The 19,629-nt window shown below is 47.5% G+C and overlaps 1 protein-coding gene across 7 annotated transcripts in view; it reads left to right on the top strand.

The window, feature by feature from the left end:
* Positions 1-3,130: 3,130 nt before the first annotated feature.
* The window catches only part of LOC144155217 (uncharacterized), a 108,936-nt gene continuing 92,437 nt past the window's right edge, over positions 3,131-19,629 (top strand). For 5 of the 7 annotated variants that reach the window (XR_013319528.1, XR_013319530.1, XR_013319529.1 and 2 more), the window contains exons 1-8: positions 3,131-3,265; positions 6,865-7,031; positions 7,671-7,803; positions 8,410-8,451; positions 8,748-9,268; positions 11,002-11,135; positions 15,538-15,777; positions 16,608-17,051. Coding sequence is in view for 1 of the 7 variants with exons in the window: in XM_077686538.1 (XP_077542664.1) it covers positions 6,909-7,031; positions 7,671-7,803; positions 8,410-8,451; positions 8,748-9,268; positions 11,002-11,130 (948 nt within the window). In the remaining 6 variants the exon portion in view is untranslated. Of the gene's footprint in view, positions 3,266-6,864; positions 7,032-7,670; positions 7,804-8,409; positions 8,452-8,747; positions 9,269-11,001; positions 11,136-12,445; positions 12,800-15,537; positions 15,778-16,607; positions 17,052-19,629 lie in introns of those variants that run through there. The other 2 variants (XR_013319527.1, XM_077686538.1) reach the window with 2 other exon arrangements.

Below are 19,629 nucleotides of genomic sequence, written 5' to 3'. Positions count from 1 at the left end.
TTGTGTGCACATACGAACTTGCCACGAGCTGTCGAAAAAAAGGAAATAAATACGTGCAACGCTAACAGCAAGCTCGGGGGACGCACTTTTGTTTATTTTGCCCGAGGCTACTGCCAAGAATAGCAGACGGGCTGCCCGCGCATGCGCAGATCGATACTGAAAAAGGTCCATACAAAGACTGACAAGAGTGAAATTTGGGGATTCAAGGGGGGGTGTCCAGAAAAACTAGGGGGAGTCTACACACCCCCTAGGGGGGTAGTAGGGAAATCACTGCTCCCGGCGAAATGCGCGCGCGTCCCGCAGGTCAGCTCGGGAGGGAGAGGAGGTCTTCCCCTAGTCGAGGAGAGGGTGGCGCGAAGGAAGGCGACAAGCTGGTCCTCCTTCCCCCGCGCACACGTTCGCGGCGAGCCGGTTCGGTGCGTCGCATGGGGTCACGAAGAGGTCACGACTCACGCGACGCGCCGGCTGCCCAAAATGGCGGATATCAGCTCGCGAAAACATGTGCAGGCGAGGCGTAGGGAAACAAGGGTCCCCAAAGATTTTATTCGTTCATTCATTCATTTTTAGCTCAGTAAACGCTTCATCCATCCCATCGTTCTCGCCTAGCGCCTTCCGCACTGTGCTGCTTTTGTCCTCGTAGAAGATACCATGCAGCACGTCCTGCTCTTCTCCCGACGGAGTCAGGACCCATCCTTGGTACCCCTAATCCCGCAAGCTATCCTCGCCATTCACATGGGTAGGATTCCTGAAGAACTACAGTATGATCTACGCAAAGTCTTAACAAAGCTACTTCCCCACTTTGTCACACTGAGGTGGATTCGTGGTCACGCTGGAATCCCAGGCATTGAGGTAGTGCATAGCCTCACCCGCGAACTTCTGCACCGGGCGGCGCCTGGGATTCCCTGGCCTTATCCACCCGCGTGGGACACTACTCTCCATTACAAACAAGAAATAAAGCTTCACTACAAGAACATCAGAGTAACTCTTCGTACACTTCCTGTTCCTTACAAATCTCTAACCACCACGCACGTATACGCATTCTTCCACGAATAGAGTTAAATGCCCTTCCTACACCCGCGCGTTCCTTTCTCTACCGTCGACGACGCTAATTTAGAACACTACATTACCTCCTTCCCCATTGCAATTCAATCCCCACATTTTCCACACCCTCCTCCTTCAACGTGGCGGACTTGGCTAGCCCCGGACCAGCTCAAGGATCACTTGGCGTTGGTGAACCTGGCCCGGGACATTCTCGACGCTTAATGTTGGTTGGTTGGTTCGGAAAGAATGGCTCGTACCCACTCAGGGGGATTGGCAAGGAAATGGGCGCTAACTGAAAAAAAAAAAAAAAAAAAACTGGGCGTGGGATTAGAGCACTGCACGGGCCGAATTATAAGGCCCGAGCCCAGCCCGAGCCCGCTTTGTGAAGCCCGAGCCCGACCCGGGCCCGTAACACCTAGCCCGGGCCCGGGCGTTCATAAGTGAGCCTGGCGCGAGCCCGGCCCAGGCCCGTCGTCTCAAGCCCAGGCCCGGCCCGGGCCCGGTCATCTATTTTTGAGCATAGGTAGGGCCCGCGTGTGTGTGACCAGGCCCGGTCTTAGACGCTGAAGAAAATTAGTTTATTATATTTGGTTGAGTGTCCTCGTAGCGGGATATCAGACGAAGCAGCTATAGTTTGTTCAAGGACGTCATGAACTGAAACGCACAAAAAATCAGGGTTTAAAAGCGCACGTAGTTTAGCTTACGCCGTCTGCAGTTCACGCCACATCGGCGTAATAGCTCGTATTCTTACACGGGAGACACCACCACTTTTGATGACCATGCTCTTGGCAACTTGACGTGGTTGTCTCGTCATTAAGAAACGTCATTAAAATTACAGTATAGTAACTATCAGATCTAGCAAAACACGTTTTGAAAACAATGCGTACAACTAACATCAAGAATCGCGTAAAAGTACACTCAGAATATTCATTTTAATGCTTTTTTCTACACTTCACGTCGGGACTATTAACGGCCGGGCCTAGGAATTCAAGCACGAGCCCGGCCCGGGCCCAGTGTGTCGAGCCCGAGCCCAGCCCGGGCCCGCGGCATTCAGCCCGGGCCCGCCAATAATCGGCTTCGGGTGGCCCGGCCCGGGCCCGTGCAGTGCTCTACGTGGGATTAAGAGAAATAAAGTGAATGTACTCGGTTGTTCCCAAAATATATATCAGCAGTTTTTTTTTTTTTTTTTTTTTCAGAATTTGTATATTCCATTCGCTGCAAATTAGTTCCTGTTTTCGTACGTAGCTTTCGTTTCATCTCATACCCTTTTTTCTAGCATTTCCTTGCGCGAGGGGTTTGGGAAGTTATCTCCTGTCTCGGTCAATTTCCGTAGGTACGCACTACGCACCCGAGCGCCACCACCACCATGCACCGGCACGTGGCGTCTCGTGCTTTGTGATCGCATCAACCTGGCCATTGGTTCGCGCCGCGGCTGTTCGAAGGGACCAGCACGTTAGGGGGTGCCATGGTGTGCTCAGTGAGGCCTTCTACACCGCGGTGAGCTGCCGGTGTGTGGTTGAGCGCGGTATCCGTTTTGCGGTTACGAATCTATGAATTGGAGACCTTGAGCAGGGATTTCTTTATTCGCAGGTGCGGTCTTCTTTCGCGCCCAACACCGGGTCCTGGTCGGCGGTGGACCAACGATGCCGCGCCGAGGCCAAGGGGGCTGCCACGCCACCCGTGGGCCCTAATGGCCGATCGCCGGGAGGACCGCTGCCACCGTTAGGCCTGGAACTGCCTGCGTCGCAACCAAGAGGCAAGTCATGAACAAGCCATCTCGCGAATTTGAGGCGCAAGGAGTGGTACCCGGGACAATGTATTCAACACTGCACGTATTCCTTTTAGTTAAAAATACACGTTGGTGAAAAAAAAAAAAAAAACCCGAAAAACGATACGTTGAAAATGTTCCAGAAGGGCTTAATAAGCACGTGCGAGATGAAAGCAAGCAACAAAACTCCAGCACCGGCTGCTTTAGGTAGAACAAGAAACAAAAGAAAAAGATACACTGGTTACAGTTTGTTCGCCGCAGTTATTATTATTTTTTTTTTCCCCAGTCGCTGGTATCGTTTCCCAATCCGTTCCGAGCCATGTCGGGTCGGCTGCGGGATCCATGGCGGGATCAGAATAATAATCATGGTTCCTCCATGTTAATAATCAAGGAGTTAATAATAATCAGATGAGTCCGCTTACTTCCGCGGGCAGCACTTCAGACTGCGGCACTATGGTGAGTGTATTTTCGCTTGTCTGTTCGGCACTGCAGTCTCTGGGCTTGCGGCGGCTCGCTGCTGCGTCGCTGAGTTTATTGGCGTCAGCGTGTCTTCGGTGCTGTTCTTAGAGGCAGCGGTGCTGCTTCGTGACCCTGACCACTCTGGCCTGGTCCTCTGTCGAGCTCCCGCACATGGCCAAGCTGTCGGCTAGAGCTGCTAGAGCTTTGGAGGCCGAGACGACTGTGGTCATCTTCGGGCAGTCGTAGAAGAGTGGTCAACTGTTTCACTGGGGAAGAAACAACCAGCGCAAGAAAGACGAGGAAGGCTACAAACACAGCGCTGCGCTGTGTTTTTACAAACAGGAAGGCTACAACTACAGCAGCGCTGTTTGTAGCCTTCGTCATCCTCGTCTTTCTTGAACTGGTTGTTTCTTCATGAACCCGTACCAACTCGCCAAGCTTACAAAACAAAACTGGTGCAATACATGTCTTGTTTCACTGGGGGCTCCGCACAGCCGGACCTTGGGTCGGACTCAAAACAGTTGGTGTCGGCGCTGTGGTATAAGTAGCGACCCAGTTCTGGCTTGGAAGAGGCTGCTTTCTCTGTCACCGCAGTAGTACGGGCGCTGTTTTGGCACGGTATTGCGTTTCGCGTAGTGTGAGGCTCTGTTTTTTGTTTGCTACTGCCGCTCTCCAGGACGTTGTGCCTGGAGATGCGCGTGGTTCTAACAGATGGCGCGCGAACTGTGTGTGTAGGCGGGAAAATTGAATTTATTTCAACGAACCTCATCCAATTCATCCCGAGAGGAGCGGGAGGGGAGAAGAGCGCGAGGGCTGGGAGCGCAGAGCGGAAGAGGAGTTTTCGCCGACATTTGCAGTGAAGGAAGTAGATACGCGGCTTATTTTTTCAATCCCAGTTTTACTTCTGTACCTTTTTTGAGCCCCCAGGCAAGACTACTTTACTCGTGCTCCGATTTCATCGTGTATGGTGCCTGCCACTGCCAAGCTTGCTCTTAGAAACACTGGAACGAGGTTTGGGCTCTACCGCCCGCCATCACAGCAGAGGCATGCCAAGCAGTTTCTCCTGACGACTCACTGACAACGTGCGGCTGTTCACTGATAAGCACTGTTCTTTGAACTGACCACGGAACCCTACAAACTGTTTCTTCTGGCGCCGGGGATGGCAAAGCCGCCGCATCAGTGTACTGTATCGCAGGCATCAAGGAGATGGGAAAGGATGAGGTGTCATTTCCAAGGTGTCATTCGACCATCGACTTAGTTAACCTAGGAGAGGAATGATTGTATATGCCCTGATTAAAAAAAAAAAACACATTTTGCCTTTGTGTGGCATCACCTATTCTAAAATTTAGTCAGTGTGGGGAGCTGTATCGGCTGTGTGAAAATAGAAAGTGGATTTTCGTTTTTTGAATTTTGGCCATCAAGCTGTATTTATGCAAATAATTACTACACTTTTTGGCATCTACCCAGCCCTTAGGGAAGTTTTAATAGCGCGGCAGGGAACATTTTCCACCATTTAGAGCCTACAGGAGTTCGCTAGAACAACGCCGCCTGTATAATCCTTGCCTGACGCGCGAGCGAAAAATGGCCAAACAGCCACTCTCCTGTTGCTCTCTCCTACCCTTTCCCACTCCGTAGCCTTCCTACGTGCTTTCATGTCCACCAGCCAGAGCCGCTTCTCGGAAACTATGCAAAATAGTTGACAGTTAGTCTAGTGTTCCCCGGGCAGCGCTCCGACGCCTTCGAGGCAAGCTGACAGACACACGCTGTAGAAGTGGGTGCAGTGTTGGCGACTCGCGAGCAGTGACAAAAGGCGGGACGTCTGCCGGTGCGCGCCGCTTACCGGATGAGTGCCTGAACTGAGCGTCCGTACCGCTCCCATTGGAAAGCGGGCCACGCGTTAGGCAATGTTTATACAGGCGGCGTTGGCTAGAATGACCTCACAGGACCTCTTAGGGGCGTGGTGTTGCCACAGGGATATACTATCTGCTGCTGTGGGTAGACAAGTGTCCCTGAATATTTTTGTGGCTATAGCGCGCAGGTGACGGAAAGAAAGCTTTACTAGGATTTTCAAGAAAAAGAATCTAGGGCATGCCATGTCCAAGCAGAGCCACACAGTTAATGCAAAAATGTAGTTACAGAGCAGTTTCGACGAGGGTTGTCTCCTGGGTTTGTAACGTAAGGGATTGGCCACGCGCACTGTGGATTAGTAAAAGAGGAGGTTGAGGTGGTGACTGGGCCAGCCGCTTCTCGATCTGTTCGCTAGGCTGTTCCTGGGTCTCATTACTGTGAATAAACGCATTTCATCAATCAAGACCGTGTCTATAATAAAAGCTCCTATGTCCTTGATATTTTCATATGACTGCGTATTTGCCCCTGGCTTTAGAAAAATGTATCCGCAGCAGTTTATATGTATATGTAGTAGAAAAGGGGCTGTATGTATAGCACTTCTCTGGAGCGCATGAGGGCTTATGGAGGTATTTAAATTACAGCCCCCATGATCTTCATACTCTGGTACCAAACTGCTCCTATGAGGCCTGAAAAATGTCTTCTGAGCAATGCATTTGTGTATAACTGAAAACATGACTTTAATGAAGGTCATTGTATGGTGTTCTATAGGAATACAAGAAGTTTTATGGGAGTATTTAATAAAGTGCCCGAAAGACTTCATTTCTGATATCAGGCTGCTTGTATTCGCAGCTAGAAATGCCCTTGCAGTTCATTAGGGCATAGTAGGGAAGCCAAATTTCAGACTGCTTATATTGACCGTGAACACGTCTTCTCAGAATTTTGTTTCGGTGTAGTAGTGAGGCCAACTTTAAAGGGGCTCTGTGTATATCAGAACGGCTTACACATTTATACCACAATTCCCACTTTTAGTGCTTGTGCAATTGTGCGTGCTTTGTCTTCTTTGTGTTCCATTTTCCCACTAAGATGGACTACATCTAGCTCTCCACATCATCTCTAAATGTTTTTCAAATAGGGGGGTTGTGAGCCTCACCAAGGTTGCACCTGGACTATAAGGCAAGTTGTAGTGGAGGACACCGGATGAACTTAGACCACCTGAAGATCTTTAAGAGTGCCAAAATATCGACACACTATCATTTTTCATTTTTTGCCTCTAACAGAAAAAGGGCCATGGTGGTCGGTACCGATCCTGTGTCCTTGGGCTCAGCAGCACACCTTGGTTACTGAGCCACCGCCGCTGGCTCCTAATTCTTCCTTCCAGTCTCCCTGATTGAACATTATCCAGTATATGCAGGCCTTCATCATCATCATGATTACATATGGGCATGGTAGAACATTATTGGTTCGCACCACGAATTCGCACTGGAAGTGGTCCAACTGTGTATACTATTCCCTAGGAAGTCATTAATCTCTTCCTTAATGATGTTTATCTTCTTGACACCGATGTTGGCGTGGCAGTTCAGACAGCAGGCATAGAGGTTGTTAAAAAAAGTGCCTTAAACTGATCTGCGAATACTTGATTCATCGAAGGAGAGTTGCATGGTATGGCAATGCTTGCAGTTCACCGGTTGAACGCAGCGGTCGCACAAAGCGCTGAATTAGGAGGCCTTCATAAAAAACTTTTCTCCCAGGTGCAGTGCCAGCTCTCGTCCGGGCCCCCTCCGGGTCCAGGTTCATGGTGGACCTCTGGATGCCTCGCCGACGCCACAGGGTTGCCGCGCCACCCGTGGACACCTGTGGTCATTCGGCAGGGGCATCGCTGACGCCAGCCGGTCTAGATATGCCCCGCCAACACGGGGCAAGTCAAGCACACTCCATATTGCAAATTATAGGGGTGGGGGGGCTATGGGACGGTTGCCTTTACCACCCCCGTATTTCCTATGGGCCCATGCTGCCTTACATTGGTGTCCATTGTACCCAAATGTGAAAACGGGTTGGCATTCTTAATCCCCAGAGATGAAGCTACTTTAGCAGTAGCACCGATTGAGCATCTGACCACTGAATCTCACGAACGAAAAAACTACTAGTGGCTACTCCACTGTTCTGTACACAAATTTCACTCTTGGCGTAGTCTCTGCATGCGAAATGTCAACAAAACATAATAAAATTGACAAATGAGTTGTCAATAAACACGCCAGATGGCGTTAGTTGTCCACCAGGCGCCGTTTTTAGCTTTTGCGGTACGTTTGAAATCATCGGACACCGGTGTCCGATGGCCTATGGCGCCGTACTGAAAGAGTTAATAGGCTGTGTTCTGTGTGTATTTGTGTTTGTCCTACTGCATTTCAGTTCCAATTGAGCTCGTTTCGCTTGCCATTGCGTCGCGGTACTGCATTGCAATGGCTTGCGTTTAACTGGAGCAGAGTGAAAATGTTTAGTATTTCCTCGGCAAAACAAACTTCACCAGTTAATGAATGGTCGTTTCCTCTAATTGCAGTCGTCTAGAATTCACACCAAGGAAGCTGGCCGAGCTACGAGGAGTTGTTCGCGAATGGAGTACTCGCTCACGCCCGCTTTGCAGGCTGGTGCCAGCGTGGAAGTGTTTTTCGGGGACAGGGTGGGGGACAGTGGTGAGTGGTTTCGAGTACATTGTGTTCCTGTTGTCAGCTGTCTTGGAAGCGTACTTTTAGTGTGCCTGTGGAAAAGTCCATGCTTCTTCTTAGCATCATTGGTTGTGTACAAAAGCTCTCAGTGGGACTGGTGGCGTGCTGTAAAAAAAACTGCTGCATTGCCCCATAGACTGAGTGGTCGGCTGAAAAGCTCTGGACAATTGGGGCGTATGTGAAGCCAGACTTTCATTGTGTCAAAACGGTGTCTTTAAAATTGCAAAAAAGAAACGTTTAACGTTTCTGGATAAGACAGTACACGCATCAATCATGAAGGAGGAGTACAATAGTAGACCTTTGTCTCATAAACCACGTATCGGCATACATTTCGATTGTTTGCGAATGCCTTTACTTAGTGCACGAAAAACCATCGCGTAGGTTCGTTCTTCGCTTGTGACTTGGGTCTTTCAAGGTGTGACGTCTGATTGGACGCACTTTCAGCCAAGGTTAGACACACTTTTAACGAAGGTGTTGACGCACTTCTGACCGAGTTTTGATGTCGGAAAGCTTTCACGCTTCTCTCAATTTTCTTTAGGAAGGGATTCACGTTGTCTTGTCTCCTCCATGCAGAAAAAAAAAGAAGCTGCAATTCAGGCATCAAGGACACCCAAGGTATGGCCTTCATACAAATAGCATTCCAATTGTATTTTGCTGACTGAAAGATCATCTTGATCTGGCGCACTTAGGCCTCGACGCCTTTGCGCCATAAAGGCATACATACTACTACTCCTCGCCGCACAAAGGCAGCAATCATGCTGTTATGATTTGTTTCAGAGCTCATTCGTTGATTTGTGCCCCACAGTACAGCTGTAGTTGTGTGAAACATTGAATAGAATCTGCAGTAGTGAACTGTTTCCATTTGCAAAGACACGTCCCCTGATTGGGTTTTTTTTTTCTTATATTCACAGGCATCGCCCCCCAACACCACACTTTTCTGGGAGAGGTTCAACAGAGCCATGTCATCACGTGGATCTTTGTGCGGATAGACTCGAGGGCCACGTCATCCACTGCACGGAAATGTATCTTAAAAAGCCGAAAGAACAGAAACGCATCATCGAAAGCCAGAAGAGGCGTGGATGGAGTCCAGCCCCACATCTTCCACTACACGGAAACTCATCTTCAAAAGCCGAAAGAGCAGAAACGCATCTTCGAAAGCCAGAAGAGGCGTGGATGGAGTCCAGCCCCACATCTTCCACTACACGCAAACTCATCTTCGGAAACTCATCTTCGAAAGCCGAAAGAGCAGAAAAGCATCTTCGAAAGTCGGAAGAGGCAAGGATGGAGTCCAGACCCGCATCTTCCACTGCACGGAAACGCATCTTCAAAAGCTGAAAGAGGAGAAACGCATCTTCGAAAGCCGAAAGCTAATGGCTCTTTCCAGCCCCACCTTGTCCACCGTACGGAAACGCATCTTCGAAAGCCGAAAGAGGTAATCCGCAAAGAATACTTTTGTCTGAGAACCTGCCATGGGGGATTTAGATTAGTTTTGCTATATGTTGCTTTCTCCAATGTACGCAGCTTCATGTGTAGGCATCGGGTGCATTTCCCTGGCCACCTGCCAGGTGCTAAGGCACCGGCTGGGTGGTACGTAGTCTAGTTTTCTGTGGTGGAACCTACTCGGGTTCGAATCATTGATTGATTGATTGTGGGGTTTAACGCGCCAACGCAACGCAGGCGATGAGGCGCGCCGTAGTGGAGGGCTCCGGATTAATTTTGGCCACCTGGGGATCTTTATCGTGCGCCGAAATCTCGTACACTCGGGTTCGAATCAGTGGGCTTCTTCATATATAGACTCCTATGAAGCTTGGCCAGACAAAATTGTAGAGTTCTAATTATGCATAAGTTTGAAGTATTGAAGTTTGAATTAATGAGCTTTAAGCGTAATGCCTTACTGGCAAAAATAGTGCACCAATGTGTTGCACCTAGGTTGAAATAATTGTACTTCATTCTGGATTATAGAACCAGAGGTTTTGTTGGGCTTTATTTCCAGCTAGAATTTTGATACCTGGAGCAGTAGTTATTTTGTATCTGAAAAAATCTGCAACTCAAGCTGGATTGCAGAAATTTTCAGCTGCATTTCTAGCTAGAAATTAGTCTTCTTTTGCAGGACAAGTACAATTACCAGGTGGAATAATTTAATTTCATGGTAGGAAATTCGCATTTCCATCTTTATTCCCAGCTGGAAATTTTTTTCTATACTCAGGCACAAGTTAAGAGCGGCAATAGCTCATGTGCGGTATCACTCCGCGTAAGCGGTGGACCCGGATGTCAATGGGAGCGCGTGTTTTGAAAGGAGATTGCTAGGAATGTGTGAAATCGTCTGGCTTTCTAACATTGTTTGTCATCGCTGCAGTAGTTTATAAGCGTATTAAGTAAAACAAATCGTGGAAACGGCTTGCGTCATGCTCAAAATATTCCCAGTAACGTGCTACTTGTGCCGTGCGGAGTAACATCCGGCTGCGGTGATGAGGCGTAGCGGCAACTTCCGTTGCCGTTCTTAAGTTGTACCCGGGCACAGCTAGAATCGCCACAATATTTAGCTGGAATCCCATCTTTTCTAGGATGCAATGGCTATTGGCTTATCGCATCCATATGTCCACATTACATTTGGTCAGCGAGTTTCCAAAGCGACAGGGTTGCATTGCTATTTAAACACTGCAAAAGCGTGAATGGTGGTTCGGCTTAATTTAAGATTGCAGCTTCACGGCGAAATTCATATTCGGCCACTTTGCGCTAGCTAGAGCCACTACATAAATCTATGGTTGGACACTTTGACGCTAGTGCTAGCCACCAGAGCTACACATCGGAAGAAAGCCTAGAGAGCACGAACGATGCAAACACAGCGAACGAAAAAGAAGTGTGGCAGGCAGGCCGGAATGGTATTTTTCATGGGAGGTGTCGATGGCTTGCCCTACACAGCGCGGTAGTGCAGTCACGGTATTGAGAGCGAGGGCAAGGAGGGGAAAGAGTTGCCAACTGCCCATGAGCATGGAGAATACGCTAGGGAGAATAATTTGGTTTTGTTTCAATTTTCAGCTGGCTCAACGTTTCAGAACATACATATCAAAATTATTATTATTTTTTTTAATGAGAGCTTCCCGTCTCTAGCTTTTCCTGCCAAGGGAGATTTGTTTAAAAAAATGTTTCTTGTCTTGCTTGTAGGAGTACTCCGAGGTGGCGTCACGGCTTTATCAGGCGAAGGCGGTCACACAGGAAGCTCCCGTTCACACCACCTGCTTCAGCAGTGCGCGTCAGCCATTTGGAAAAACATCTCGTGGACCCTGCAGTTAGCAGTGGTGAGTGCCTCATCCTCACAAAAATTCCAATGGGTCTGCTAGAATGTCTGACCGCCTGCATAAAAAGAAGGTAGGATCGCTGTTGGTTATGTGAAGCATTGTGCTGTTAAAGGAGCCATGAAGGCAAAACACTAGTCAGCTTTATTATCTCTTTCGAGACCACGGAAAAACGGCCGATTTTGAGTGCTCCCAGAAAACTTTTTTTTCTCTTGAGCTACTGGACACATTTAGCATTGCTATGCATGAAATTGTAGCTTATAGATTTTTCTTTCAATGACATAACAGCAGTTTTGTGAAAGATGTAATTATTGACAGTTTATTGAGCAACGAAATAAAAAGAAATGCACAAAAAAGTATACACAGAACAAAAATAGGTGATTTTACTGGGCCTAAAAAATATTTTAGGAATTCTGATATACAAAATGCTTCTGCGTTCCTAAGCTATAATTCAATATATACATCACCGCTGTGCACCAAGTTCTGGATTTTTGTGGGCCTACGAACCTAGCGGCCCTGACGGTTGTGCCACTCCGCGAAGCCACTCGAGAGTCGGTCGATCTCTCTAAAATATGCATCCAAGCATACCTGTTTGCGTTTTGACAGAAAATCTTTATCACTTCAATGGTACAAACCAAGAAAAAAAAATTTGCGTTTCAGAAGCTGCGCGCATAGCTTCGCCGTGCCAATTTTACACCATCGCCAGGCTATCTTGAAGGTGATAATGCGATACAGCGGGGTGCATTTCGCAAAATAACCCCTCCACACGTCCAGACCCTACTCATGAAAGTACTGCCGCAGTTGTCAAATATTAGGCACGTTTTGTTTATAATTACAGCGCGAAGTCAAAAATGAACATTTCCTGGGAGCACCTGTCAAAGTCTGGGGCTGTCTAATGGGGAGTCTTCATCAGAACTTAAACCTTGGGTCCACATCGTTGCTGGAGTCATCACTGCTACTGGGGTAAAAAAATCAGCAGCAGCAGCAGTCGAAGTCGCTCGAACCGCTGTCCAACTCACCGCTACCTTGGGTTATAATTTCACTCGCGGTGCCGTCTACCCATGCGAAATGCAAACGGCAATGAAACTGAAAAAGGGGTTTCCAATGAACCAACTAGATGGCGTCAGTTGTTCGTGGTTTGTCAGACAAATCTGACAAACCACGAACGTGTCTTTTCTTTGTCAGATACACGGGCAGGTTTTCGAATATCAGGGGGATGTGGCTCAGGGCCTTGCTCTGGAGAGCCACAGGGGCTCAAGTGACGTCCGTGGAGTCTGAATGTTTCTCGCACGTGTGCATGTGCTTCAACGCAGAACTGGCAGAATTTCCTGTCGGGGAATGGCTCGCTCCCGCCTGCGGCACTGTTCTCTGTTACGAGGGAAGCAGAATGGCGAAGCTTTTCTCAGTGTACTTCAATGGCCACAGCGGCAACCAGGCATGCAGCACATCTGGGGCATCGTAGTTTATACATCGTTTGCCCTGTGCGATGAGTGAACAAAGGTATATCGCACAACAAACACCACAGCAAGATTGCGACCCTACGTAGCACCAATGCAGCTGCGGCCGTCCAAGCCAACTGCACTGGACTCGCAGCGCCACCAAGCGAGAGCTTTTGTCCGCATATGAAGCTCTCCCATGTGGTTACACAGTTCTGTGACTAGAAAAGCATTGAAGGACTGTAGCAGTATCAGTGTACTGCACGAGTGAAAAGGGGAAGCTATACATACCATATTTTCGCGCGTATAAAACCGTCACGGACAGAGCCCTGCACGTCGCGGGGGCCCTTTGGGCCTCCGCCACCCCCCTACCCTGAACCCAATGTAAAATAAAGTGGCACTACTACTACTATAACCTGCCCATGCATATAACCCACACCCCTCCTGTTTCCATCGACGAAAAAAAAAAAAAATCCCCGGAGGTCTTACTAGCTGACTACGTATCTGGATGAATTACCGCATACATTTTTTCAGGTTGGTATATTGTGAGCTGTGTGTGCAAAATAAGCACTGTCAATGGGATAAAGATGGCCTAGTTGCTATTACTGCTGTAGGGGCATCAAGGCCCAATGCGCATTGCGGTGAAGCTGCAGCAAAGGAAATACCTCGCATATAATCCGCACCTCTACATTACCCCTGAAATTTTCGCATTTTTTTGTTGCAGGTTATACGCGCGAAAATACGGTATTGTGGCATATTTTTGATTGTCTGATGTTCTGAAATTGAGCACTTTTCAAATAACTCTTCATGATGTAACCGCTGGATATGCTATGCTGCATATCTAACAACCTTCAGTTTCTACGAATTCTTGTAATTTCTTTATAAGTTCAGTTACTGCGAAGTTGGCTGCAGGGTTTATTTGTTAATCAATTTTGCGTTGAAAGTACTGTAGAACACTTTGTAATCAATTTTGCGTTGAAAGTACTGTAGAACACTTTGATTGTCTAAAAAAATAAAATGAAGAAAAAACGCTAGGTCGCTTTGATGTGAAAAATATGCAGGGAGCTGATCACTTTTGTAAATGGCCCAAGAACAAAATATTCTACGCTCAAATTTTTTTTTCTATAGGCTTGTAATGCATGCTGTGAAATTTTCGTGGCTCTTCTGATGCTGTTGCAGCTTTGGAGGCATAAGGGCATTTAAGTTGTAGGCTCACTTGTTCTGTATAACAAAAAGCTATCCTCCCAAATGTAGCCACCTGCGTTTGTCTAGGTGGGCTGTAAATTTTGTCGAATTAATTAAAAATTGTCTTTTGTACCATTTCATTTTTCGCCTCAGTTAATACACTCCAGCTTACAGCAAATGCAGTGAGGACATGGCTGAAGAAAGCTTTTTGTTTAACGCGTGGGCACATGGCGATTTGGAAGGTGGCAAAAGATCAATTTTAGAAACCCTTGTCTTGCCATCGGCTCGACTTTAGAGCAACTCTGTACATGGCACGAGGCAGAGAAAGAGCTTTGCTGCCCTGGGTTGATCCAATTGTTGCCCCAATAGTGCAATGTTGATTTTTTTGCTCGGAGGGGACAGCCAGTTTTATGCACGAGGTGATTTGCTCAGTTGGTCGTTTCGTTTAATTAAAATCCCTAGAGAAGGCAAGCGTGGCAGGGGGCGGCAGAAAGTTAGATGGGCAGATGAGATCAAGAATTTTGCGGGGATACATTGGTCGGAGTTAGCACAGGACCGGGATAATTGGAGATTAATGGGAGAGGCCTTTGCCCTGCAGTGGGCGTAGATAGGCTGGTGATGATGACGATGACTCCTTTAAGGGGGCAAACTGGTCTTCTAGCTACTTTTTTTATTTACTAACCAATTTTAATGAAACTTCACAGCCTTATGGAGTTTTTGTGCTGATTTCAAATCTTCAATTAGTTTATGGCAAGCTATTAGGTAATCAATGAGTAATTGCCATTATTTTGGGCCACAGTGACAAAATAACCACTTTATACAGAGTGGTGATTACACCGTGGCTAGGCAGACAAATGGCAACAAATAGAACGGTAAAAGAATTTTTTTTTGATTTAGCTATTTCTGGTCATTTTACAGCACGCTGAATTTCACTCCTCCCCGTGCTCTGCCAGAAATTGCACAGAGGTGGTGTCAGTTGGACACAGTAGTAATTTTCCATAGCCTTCATTTGAAAAATTTGTTTCCAACATTCTATTCTCCACGCATTGAGGTATCAGAAGCAAAAAAAGTAGTTGTACCTGCTCTGGATGCCGAGATATCCGAGGGCGAAATGCTAACTTAGTGTTGCAAGAAAACTGCCGTTATACCGTTGAATTGTGCGCAAACTGAGCTGTAGAGGGCACTTCTAATTGCTCTTTATTTACAATAAAATACGGTGCCTTATGATGAGGAAATTTGCAGACTGACAGAAAAATCACTGTGGATGCTGCAAATGCCATTTTCCAGAAAACGATTTGTTGAGCGTTTTTTGGCCCCAAAGAAACATCTTCCCCCTTTAACTTGTAACAGTGCCCAATGTCTAGTGTGAAAACAGTGCCTAGGTACTTCGGTGTACGAGCACCAGAATGGCAGTACACTATTTCTATTACTATGCAGGCATTCATGTGCACTTTCATCTTTGAAAAGGACATTGGGGAGTTTTAGTGTAATGTTTGCTGCATTTTGCGTGTGTGCAACGCTAAACCTTACAGACCCTACAGACTGTAAACCCTACAAACTGTAAACCCTACAAACTTGGTGACTGCAACCCGGAGAGTTTAACCCAGTTATTTTATTTCATCATCAGGTCAAGCTCCTCGCCGCACGAATAGGCAGCAATCGTGCCATCATGACTTCTTTCGGAGCTGATTTTCCGATTTACGCCCTGCTGTGCAGCTGCAGTACTGTGTGAAACATTGTATAGAATTTACAGTTGTGAAATGTGTTCATTTGCGTGTTCACAGGCACTGCCCCCCAACACCACACTGCTGCGGGAGAGCTGCAACAGAGCCACGTCATCGCAACGTTCTCTTCGAAGACGAACGCAAACCCCGCGTCTCGTCCACTGCTTGGAAACGCATCTACGAAAGCCGAAGGAGCAGATCCGTGTGTTCTCAACTGCTGGGAGATGCATCTTTGAAAGCTGAAGGAGCAGAAGGAGAGGACTAGGATGACGCCAGCTATAAAGGAGGAATTGGTCTCAGGTGAGGCCTGCCTCGGGCGCAGTGCCTCGAATTGGCTTCAGTGCTTCACAGAGCTTGTAGTGTTTATACAGTAATGGCTCCATAAATAAAACTGCAAGGGAAGCCATCTGAGTTCGAACTAATGAAAGGGAAGTTTAACAACACTGCACTGCAATTGGGAAGCAGCAGTTTTTGAAAGAGTTTGTGATTACAGTCCACCTTTTGTCCTGAAAGGCAGCAGCCAGCACTCTTTGCTCCAACGAGGGAAAGCAGAGGATGGCCTCCTCTTCGCCTTCCTCAAAACGGGGGCCGTGACTCGAGGGCATGGCCGGTGTTTAGTCCGGCTGTGGCTTTCGAACAGATGAACGTATGTTTCCACTGAATCACCTTTTAACTTACATTCGAGATCTTTTAAACTCTTTCTCTCCTGTGCGTAACTTCAGAGTAGGATAAGTCGGGGCCTTCACATTTCTTGATAACGCATGGGACATGTTTTATACTCTGGGCACTCTTTACACGCGGATGCTGTCATCATTTCATCATGACCATCTTCTCACACCCCCATGCCAAATATTTTATTTTTTAGGCCTCACATTCATTCTAATTGTATTTTACTGACTGAATGACCAATCATCTTGATCTGGCGCACTTAGGCCTCGACGTCTTTGCGCCATAAAGACATTCATACTACTACTCCTCTCCGCACAAAGGCTGCAATCGTGCTGTTCGTTGATTTGTGCCCCGCAGTACAGCTGCAGTTGTGTGAAACATTGAATAGAATCTGCAGTAGTGAACTGTTTCCATTTGCAAAGACACGTCCCCTAATTGGGTTCTTTTTCCTGTATTTACAGGCACTGCCCCCCAACACCACACTTCTCTGGGAGAGGTTCAACAGAGCCACGTCATCACGTGGATCATCGCGTGGACGGACTCGAGGTCCACGTCATCCACTGCACGGAAATGCATCTTCAAAAGCCGAAGGAACAGAAATGCATCTTCGAAAGCCGAAAAAACAGAAACGCATCTTCGAAAGCCAGAAGAGGCAGGGATGGAGTCCAGCCCCACGACTTGCACTACACGGAAACTCATCTTCAAAAGCCGAAAGAGGAGAAAAGCATCTTCGAAAGTCGAAAGAGGCAAGGATGGAGTCCAGACCCGCATCTTCCACTGGACGGAAACGCATCATCAAAAGCCGAAAGAGGAGAAACGCATCTTCGAAAGCTGAAAGAGCTAAAGGCTCTGTCCAGTCCCGTCTTGTCCACCGCACGGAAACACATCTTCGAAAGCCGAAAGAGGTAACCCGCAAAGATTACATTTTTCTGAGAACCTGCTGTGGGGGATTTAGATCAGTTTTACTATATGTTGCTTTCTATATTGTACGCAGCTTCATGTGTAGGCAACGGGTGCATTTTCCTGGCCACGTGCCAGGTGCTAAGGCACCGGCACAGCGGTGCGTAGTTCAGTTTTCTGTGGCGGAACCTACTCGGGTTCGAATCAGTGGGCTTCTTCATATATCGACCCCTATGGAGCTTGGCCAGACCAAATCGTAGAGTTCTAATTATGCATAAGTTTGAAGTATTGAAGTTTGAATTTTCGAGCTTTAAGCGTAATGCCTTACTGGCAATAATAGTGCACCAATGTGTTGCACCTAGGTTGAAATAATTCTACTTCATGCTGGATTATAGAACCAGAAGTTTTGTTGGGCTTTATTTCCAGCTAGAATTTTGATACCTGGAGTAGTAATTTTGTAGCTGAAAAAATCTGCAACTCAAGCTGGATTGCAGAAATTTCCAGCTGCATTTCTAGCTAGAAATTAGTTTTCTTTTGCACGACAAGTACAATTACCAGGTGGAATAATTTAATTTCATGGCAGGAAATTCCCATTTCTGGAATTTTTTTTCTATACACGGGCACAATTTAAGAATGGCAATAGCTCATGTGCGGTATCACTCTGCGTAAGCGGCGGACCCGGATGTCAATGGGAGCGCGCGTTTTGAAAGGAGATTGCTAGGAATGTGTGAAATCGTCTGGCTTTCTAACGTTGTTTGTCATCGCTGCAGTAGTTTATAAGCGTATTAAGTAAAAAAAATCGTGGAAACGGCTCACGTCATGCTCAAAATATTCCCAGTAACGTGCTACTTGTGCCGCGCAGAGTAACATCCTTCTGCGGTTATGAGGCGTAGCAGCAACTTCCGTTGCCGTTCTTAAGTTGTACCCGGGCATAGCTAGAATCGCCATAATATTTAGCTAGAATCCCATCTTTTCTAGGATGCAATGGCTATTTGCTTATCGCATCCATTTGACCACATTACATTTGGTCAGCGAGTTTCCAAGGTGACAGGGTTGCATTGCTATTTAAACACTGCAAAGGCATGAATGGTGGTTCGGCTTGATTCAGGATTGCCAGCTTCACGGCGAAATTCAAATTCGGCCACTTTGCGCTAGCTAGAGCCACTACATAAACCTTTGGTTGGACACATAGACGATAGCACTAGCCAGCACAGCTACACATCGGAAGAAAGCCCACAAAGCACGAATGATGCAAACACAGTGAACGAAAAAGAAGTGTGGAGGGCGGGTGAGAATTGTATTTTTCATGGGAGGTGTCGATGGCTTGCCCTACACAGCGCGGTAGTGCAGTCATGGTAGGGAGAGCGAGGACAAGGAGGGGAAAGAGTTGCCCACTGTCCATGAGCGGGCAGGCTAACCGACTTTTAGGGGCGTGCCGGCGGAATTTTTCCTCTGCCCCGAGGGAAAGCCAACTTAAATGGGCACCTCAGCGGCATTCGGCGTTCCACCTACAGTGGAACCTGACAATACTAATTTCAAGGGACTGCGCGAAAGTGTCGTATGATGGGGTTTTTTTTTTATCGGGGTACGAGTAAATGCCTGTTTAGTTAGGTGGTCTCGCGGATCAGGGTTGCTAAGAACTATATTTTGCACGTTCTAGCCTAATTGGCGAACTCCTAACTCTAAAGTTTCTAAAAATAAAACGCCTATTTTGTGCCCCCTCTTCTCCACGCCATGCACCGTGCACTACATGATCCTTGTGCCATCCGGCGGTATTTATGGCCTGCCAGCTCTTCGTCTCACACGCGTGAGAAAAGGCCGACGTGGTCGAGGAAGTTGAGTGGGGAAAAGGTGAGAGTGTGAAACTGCCAAGGCAAAGCGAAATGAAGGATAGTGCAAGGCGGAGATAGAAAAAAGGTGGCAAAGAAGGGAGCGGAGCGACAGTGCAGCTTGGAAAGACACTGATAAGCAGAGAGCAGAGAGGGGGGTAGAGAGAGCTACGTGTAAGGAAGAAACTTTAATTGAGCAGTCGAGGAAAGCGGATGTTGGGTTGCATCGTATGTGTTTTCACATTAATCGACTCAATAGTAGCATCGAATTCGTGGTCCCGCGGGCCACTTGTCTGGACCTTTGACTTCTCGCGGTTGGCACGTTGGCGTTCTGCTGTGGGGCCATCGAAGATTAACTCCCGCCCGCCAGTACCCGCCTGCTTGCTTGCGTCTGTTCAGCAAGTGATCTGGCCCACCGGCGGACTGTCGCACATCAAGCAGTGTTACACGAAGGTTAAGAATAGAGGAAGGTTTGGGACGAGGCGGCGAAGTGATGTAAAAGATGAGAAAAACGCCGGTTTGTTCCTGCCAGGGTCCGTCGTATGAAGCGGACAGTATGTACCTGAGCGTCGAATCATTGGAGTTTTTAATGCATTGTTTCTGTGGGGGGTTTGCCGGGACCGCGGTGATCCATCGTAGGGGGTCATTGTAATATCGGGGGACGTATTAGCGGGTTTCCACTGTATCCAGAGTCGCTGGTATTTTTGTTTGACATGAGCGCAATTTTTGCTATATACAGGGGTGTAAAGCTGCG

The sequence above is a fragment of the Haemaphysalis longicornis genome, unplaced genomic scaffold, assembly GCF_048455015.1.
Source record: "Haemaphysalis longicornis isolate Haplotype H1 unplaced genomic scaffold, Haemaphysalis longicornis Haplotype H1 scaffold_1, whole genome shotgun sequence".
Lineage (NCBI taxonomy): Eukaryota > Metazoa > Arthropoda > Arachnida > Ixodida > Ixodidae > Haemaphysalis > Haemaphysalis longicornis.
The sequence above is the reverse complement of the archived record's forward strand: the minus strand, read 5'-3'. Positions and strand labels throughout refer to the sequence as shown.